At 37.6% G+C, this 7,288-nt stretch overlaps 1 protein-coding gene across 1 annotated transcript in view; it reads right to left on the bottom strand.

Moving 5' to 3' along the window:
- grin2da (glutamate receptor, ionotropic, N-methyl D-aspartate 2D, a) overlaps positions 1-7,288 on the bottom strand; it is a 185,484-nt gene that overhangs the window by 17,173 nt on the left and 161,023 nt on the right. The window contains exons 15-16 of the mRNA XM_008422705.2: positions 4,192-4,261; positions 3,565-3,682 (exon numbers count right to left, since the gene is read on the bottom strand). Of these exons, the coding sequence (XP_008420927.1) occupies positions 3,565-3,682; positions 4,192-4,261 (188 nt within the window). The remainder of the gene's footprint in view (positions 1-3,564; positions 3,683-4,191; positions 4,262-7,288) is intronic.

Below are 7,288 nucleotides of genomic sequence, written 5' to 3'. Positions count from 1 at the left end.
AGTGTTACGTGTTCTTTTGAAAATAAGGTATAACTACCAGGAATTTGATATATTATTAGTCATTTCCATTAAATCAGTGTCAAAAGGTCTTGAAACAATATTATYGTTTATCGCAAYAATTTTTTACACAATTAATCSTCCAGCAAAATTTGTTATCGTGACAGGTCTAGTTACGCCTCAGATTTTCTCCCAAACAAACACAGAATTTCMAATTTTGTCAAAGCTTACAATCAAAATGAAGTCCTACGACATATCATGTAATCACATTTAGACTTAAAAGTCAACTTTTTTAAAAGATGCTCAATAAAGTAGAGGATTGGATTCTCAACGTTAGTTAAAATYGACCCAGCTAATCAACACAAGCTTTCAATATGCAACATTGTTTCTGCACACACAGGTAATGGTCTTTGACAATTACCTTTGTGTGATTGCAATTTCAGTTCATATACATAAATGTGGACAGGCATCCCAATGTAAAATCCCCCATATAATTGCATTAGCGCAGAGGGAAGTTGAAGCTTTTTTTAAGAAGCAGTTCTGTCCTTCCATCTTGTTACAGAATTAGAAAGAAATATAGAAGGACATCAAATAAAACAGCCAGACATCTCATTTTAAGAAGGAACAAGCATATTTTACTTTTAATATCCATGTGCCATCAGCCAGTAGGGCCATCTGCCCCCGGGAGCTGCTGTCACTGCTTGCACTGAGGCATTTGCCACCATCTCTTGTTCACTAATTGCAAAGAGGCTAAATTACTCCTCAGKGGAGCCAATTTGATGACTGACCATGTGAAAAAAAAGGAAATGACATCCCTCTAACAAAGAGGTGGATTACGAGGACCAATTACAGAACCCGTTTAGGGCCACAGTGCATTTTACAGCGCCTGATAAATTAATATATATTTGAGGTTGATTACATGATTGCTGCAGCTCAGACTTCAGGTTCCAAATGAATAACCCGAAGAGCACAATTAAGCAAAACAGTAGATGCAAAAAAACACGCTGGTCCCACAAATGAGCATGGAAATTTATTCACACTCCTGGATGAACAAGCATTTTTCAGTATTTCTAAACACATACTTATTGATTTGTTTAACTATTTKTCCTACAGTTTGCAATAATAGTCTTTAAAGATCCTTTTAGTCTGGGAGAAYTGTTAAACTAGTAAACAAATTTACACTGAGCTGTCCTGTTTCTCAGGTTTTTCAAACTTTTCTACTATTCARATTTTTGTTCTGTCTTTTTTATACCTTCAATAGATGTAGGATGCCAAATAAAACCCAGTTTTCTATAAAACTGATATGCTGATTTCAACTTTAGTGAGAAATGGCATCTGCAGTTCTCACCTCATACCAGAAACAAACTTCTTGGTTGAATGGAAAGTATTTCAAAGCAAATCATTTTCATCTAAAAAATGCACTCCTAGTTTTATGGCATGCTTGACTTTAGGCTACTTCAACGGTTTTAGTATTTTTTCTTTATTGTTTCTTYTAAAAGCAGCACTGAGACATTTTTCTACCTTACTACAAACACAATGTATMATTTTTATACAAACACAATGTATATTTTTTAATGCTTACATTCAATTAAAAGTTTTTATTTGAGTGTAATAGAAATAGATTTTCAGTMATAGAAAGTCTATTACTGAAGTAACATTTTCAACTAAGTATATAAGTATAGCTTAACTTGGACCCACCTCTTGGTGTATCAGCTAACAGTATCTGCATGTGTGAATAAGATATGAGAGCAAGTTCAGAAATGAAAAAGGAAAGATAATGCATCATATAAATGAGAGAAAAATGTAAAAATYTTAGTCATGTGTGACTGGTTTGGCTCTTGACCTCAACACTGATGTGAACAGCTGTCATTTCTTACAAGTTTTGCTCTCTTTCCTTTACTTTTTCGTACATTTTAAACTCTAATGAGTTCTCTGTCTTCTTCCACCTGTCTGTTTCACTAATTACCTTCTTCATTCTTCCCCCAATCATAAAGTCCAGACTCAGTTGGAAAGGAAACATTCTCACATCAGTTTTATTAAAATCCAAACCCAACTGTGAAACTGCTTGGCCAATATATATATACATTAAAACCATCACAAATAGGCTACTTTATCAAAGTTTTCAAAGTTCTAACTTTCTGTCTGTATCAGAATAAAATTCCACCATTAGAATCAGTGAATCCTTACAGCACTGATAAAGTATTTTCATTTTTGTACTAATTAGTTTATTTAAGATAAGAGATGTATTGTTAATTCTCATCTTCAAACCTTTGCTCTGAACCATCACACATGCRCCTGCCAAGATTCTATCATTTTTCTTGCATTTCATTTAATAACTGCCCATCCCCATAGAGAGGATTAAATTGTGCCTCCGTGAGTGTTTTCAAGAGGCCAGAAGTATCACAGGACCAATTCCTGATGACCATCATTAATCAGTCTGTTGCTTGTGGCATCATGTSTGATTTATATATAGATATAAAAAAACCAGCTGTTATACTATAGGGTTTTCCACCACAGTATTTCCACTGTTAGACTGATGTCCATGCTTCAGTTGATTCTTAATTGGCTTAATTACTCATATTGGTTTTCCAGCAAGTTTCAGGTAAAGGTTTGATGGCCCCTGTTTTATTAAGTTTTTAAGCATCAAAATGCATAGATAGTTTATTGCACACATCAATTTTTCCCTCATTACAGTACTAACAAAAATGATGTCTGAGAACAGTCTGTAGTCTGAACCAGCTTATCTCTGACTGACGGCAGCAGTGCTAAATTTGAAAGCTATACAAAGTGTTTCAAGTAAAATTCAATAACTCTACCTGCTAAAAATGAACCAGCATTTTGTTGCCAGAATCAATGCTGGAGGCAATAGAAGCAAACATTTTAGAGGACACCTGACGGTCTAAACCAGTGGTCCCCAAACTACGSCCCGCGAGCCTGATCCGGCCCGCCTCCACATTTGGTTTTTGCCCATGTGCTTTCTGGGCAAAAATCAATCAAGAAACGCGCAACTTTTATGTAAGCTACTCCTTACATAAAGTAATCTGTAACYAGCTGCACAGATCAGACGTGTTTAAGTCATGAAATCAGATTGCGAAACTTCTGTTTCACATATTTTAGATTTTGYTGCGATAACAATACAAAAACCATGCATTTTTTTTTTTCCCGGATGAAATTTATGATGCTTCAGGAATTGTTTCATCCCCTTTAGTACCTCTGAGTTGTAGYGCCTCAGAAGTACTTTTTCTTTCTTAGGATATGCTTCACACATGAGGGAACCTGGTTCAAAAATTTAGAAGAGATTTATCATTTTTATGCCTCTATTAGCTGTTCTTGAGCCCTGGAGACATCTCAAATGTAAGTGTTTCAGACTGCTGCTTGACTGACGTCAGCACCTGGTTGCGTTTAAATTTTCCTCAGAGAAATWAAATATAAAATGAGTTCTTGTTGGTATGCTCCAGTCTTATTACTCAGTTATATGTTAATTACAAGGAATAAAACAAATTATCAAGTCTAAATTTTCTTTTTATTCAACTGCATGTAATGTGAACCGTCGTTTGTTTTTCTTACCATCTCCAACTAATTGCAGCAGAGCCAGGTCCAGTGGTCGCTTCCAGCGAGAGTTCTTGTGCAGGGCGATGCCATAGCCTGTGGTGGCAAACACTTTCCCAGACCCAATGGTCATCACCTTATGAGATCAAGCACACATAGATAAATAAACATTATTACATCCCTTCTGTCTCTGCCGCCTCAGTGCAGTTATCTCTGTTTAAATATTTACGTCCCTTAAAATCCCAGCGCTGGAGAATGAGAAATGGTTTTGGAGAGGGGGTGCAGCTTTACATCGGTTGTAGTAATTACTGCAGCAGTGGCTGTTGTGTGAACCAGCTGGGAGCGTGGGCCTCACACAGACATCATTACAAATTATGACTGAGAGATTCTTATCCGTCCTGCAAGAGCCGCATCAGATGCAACCTTATAAATAAATCAACATCAGTGCTGTCTAAAAATGACATTATTAATTTAGCTAGAGGCCCAAGGGATCAATAAAGTGGCGTCTGATGTGTTTGTTTGATTTATTGAAGGCAGATTTGGCCCTTGTAGAAATGTTCATTTAGATAGCTTACAGGGATCTCCTGCCCGTATGCATGAGTGTGTCAGTGTGCAGAGCTGTGAAATGGCAGACCTATTCCTTACCTTGCAGCCCTCATCTTTCCTGGCCATATAGTTCAGCACAGCAGCATCATAAATAAAGGCATCTAGTTTTCTGCAAGGGAAGAATGAAGGTGGAAAATTACATCACAGAATTGGAAATCACTGCCCTGGAGCAAAATGACTATAGAACAAGCACACAAAATGACAGAATTGGAGGAAAAACCAGCACTATAAAAACAACCATGCACAAAAGAATACTGATTTTAAAGGAGGCCACTTTCTATACACAATTCTGCACCAACTTTCAAAAATCTTACAAGGAGATATTTATCATGGTGGAGGCAAAGATGTCATTTCTTCTCCTACAATAGCCACAAAAGAGCAGAATACAATGCAGCATCAGGGGAGGCTGAGATTCAAGCAAAAAGGAGCGAATGGCGCTTTAGCTCAGCAGGAGAAAGGCTCACAGTTGCTGTAATCTCCATCTGCAGATGCCCGCAGAAACACAGATTGTTACATAAATGTGCAGACATGTTGATCTTGCCAGYATTCTCCAGCTACAGTTCTGCTGAAGTGACATACGAAATGTTATCCATTTCCCATTTCTTAACATATTTCCAGATAATTTCATGGACAAAGTTAAAAAGTATCCAGATGATCCAAACACCACAGCTACAGTCATTTCAGGTGTAAATTAGCTCTTTTAGTTTACTTTGAAACTTGAAGAATTGTAGTTTCCATGATTCCATAATATCCTAAGAGAACTACTCTCTGTCAGACTGTATGTCTACTGAAGTGTCTAAAAGTAAAACAGGCAACTGAGTCGTCACAGATTAGGATTTTTCTCTTCAAAAGCTCTCAATTTAGGTTCATTGGAAGAACAGGAAACCTCCTCTTGAGGATTCCCTGCATCTCGATGCATTAGACATACCACTGCACCACATTACTTTTCTGCACCTGTTCTAAAACTACCAGAATGTCGCTTTGCTGAAACAGCTTCAAGAAAGAAACAGAAATTACTTGAGCTTATATGATTAGGGAATTGGTTCAGCCCAATAAACTGGCTTAACCAAAATGTTTTCTGCACATTTTCACTCCTTTCATCCAGGAAAATCTAATTTATTTGAACTTTTAGCTCCAAATGGAACATAATGTAGCAGTTTTGCAAACTGTGAAGTAGTTTCTGTTAGCTATTTGAAAGTACTGCAACAAATGAAGATGAAATTCACATATATTTTTTTAGAAAACAATAAATAAACACATTTTTAAGCTGAATCTCAAAGTTGATGCATCACCAACCCTAAAAGATCTAAAAGTGTGGAGTGCCGGTGAAGAATACAGACAATAATAATTCCCTTGATTGAGTATATTACATCTGAATATCATAAAATAAAAATAAACCAAATAAAGACTCCCTCTCCGCATCATACACACAATGTACTAAACTGTTTACCAAACACTTTTAATCAATTTTAAATGTGAGGTCAAAGCAAGACTCACAGCTCTAAGAAGAAACATAACAGAAYTGCTTCACAGGAGTTTCAAATTAGGCAGGCTGTGAAAAATGAATGGAGATAAAAAGTGAATTAAAACCATTCATAATGAAATAATAGACTGAATTTAACAGCTCAGCTCAGACTGATGATGCATATCTGAGGATATGATGATAAATTTGTCAGTACACCTGCTCTCCCACTTCCCATTCATTTATATTCACATTGAGGGAGCRGCATGCTACAACCAGGCCCCTCAYAGAAGCAGACTGCGCTTCAGGATGCAGAACTGGGAAGAGGTGAGGAGGTTAAGTCTACGAAGGAGAGAGGAAGGGGAGGAAAGAGGGATGATGAGGAGATGATAGATGAGATTATTTGAGGGATGGGAGAAGGAACTGCAAAGGAATAGCAAAGACATCCATTAGYTGTTAGCAARGAGTTYATGAGGGAGGAGGGAAACACAAAGCAGAATAAATGATTGTAAGGAAAAAGTGAGAGGGGAAAGTATGGAAATGCAATGTTTGTCAGAAATCCCAGGAATCTTCATGACATCTGGCTTTGAAGGCATGAACTTATGTTTCCTTTGTAAATAATATCAAGTTGGGATGAATCCAGGGAGATAAGCAGAGTGAGATAAACAGTGGATAACGAGAGAGGGAGTGAGATGAAGAGATAGATAAAGAGAGGTAGTTACTGATGTAGGAGGCACAAGGATGATGAGCAGATATGATAAAAGAAATGTATCATCATGGAGCAAATCCAAACTTGTTCAGACGTGTCTCGTCTGCATTACTCCCCCTCAATCTTAACCCCCGCTCTCCTTGAGCAGAATTAACTGCGCAATGTATATTTTACTGTAAGGAGCTCGGTGGTCATGATTTTCCCACCGCACTGCGGTTGTGGTTGGTATGTATTATTAAGAAGCTGTTCATTTTCTTTGGCTGTTTGTTTGCCTTGCCTCTCTCTCCTGCTCCTTCATGCAGCAACAATGATCCTGATGGGACCTCAGAGGTTACAACAGTTAGCTCAAGTTTCTGAGGTAGCACAGATCAATGCGCTCACAGCCACGCAAGAGGATTGTGTAACTGAGCCGAGTTTGGATGGAACAACTGCCTCAAGTAAAGGATAAAATACAGAGTTTACGGGTTTGGTGTACAGTTTGTACATCTCAAACTTTTCACATCTTGTCTCATCAAATCACAAACTTTAATGATTTAATGAGTTTATGTAAGTGGCCAACACAAAGGACCATATAMATTGTTTAAAAATCATTTATATTTTTATTCAGCTACCTTTASTTTGACACTCCAAAATAAAATCCAAGGGAACACATTTCTTGGGRAGTCACTTAATTAGTAAATATAGTTTATATGTGGTTACCGTATTTTCMGCACTATAAGGCGCACCTAAAAACCTTCAATTTCCTCAAAAGCCRACAGTGCGCCTTATAATCCTGTGCGTTGAGCCACAACAGGTCTAGCTACTATGGTAAGCAGCCGCCGACTTCATTTTTGCCCGTAGAAGAAGAAGAAGCGTGCGGTGTATGCTGGGATAGTTGTCAGAACGCTGGTTTGTAATCTATTAATAAAGTTTGACTGACCTATCTACCTACCGACCGTCTAGAATCAGGTCGTCTGCAGGTCACT

Source organism: Poecilia reticulata, linkage group LG11 (genome assembly GCF_000633615.1).
Source record: "Poecilia reticulata strain Guanapo linkage group LG11, Guppy_female_1.0+MT, whole genome shotgun sequence".
Classification (NCBI taxonomy): Eukaryota; Metazoa; Chordata; class Actinopteri; order Cyprinodontiformes; family Poeciliidae; genus Poecilia; species Poecilia reticulata.
Note: the sequence above shows the minus strand (reverse complement) of the source record. Positions and strands in the feature narration are given on the sequence as shown.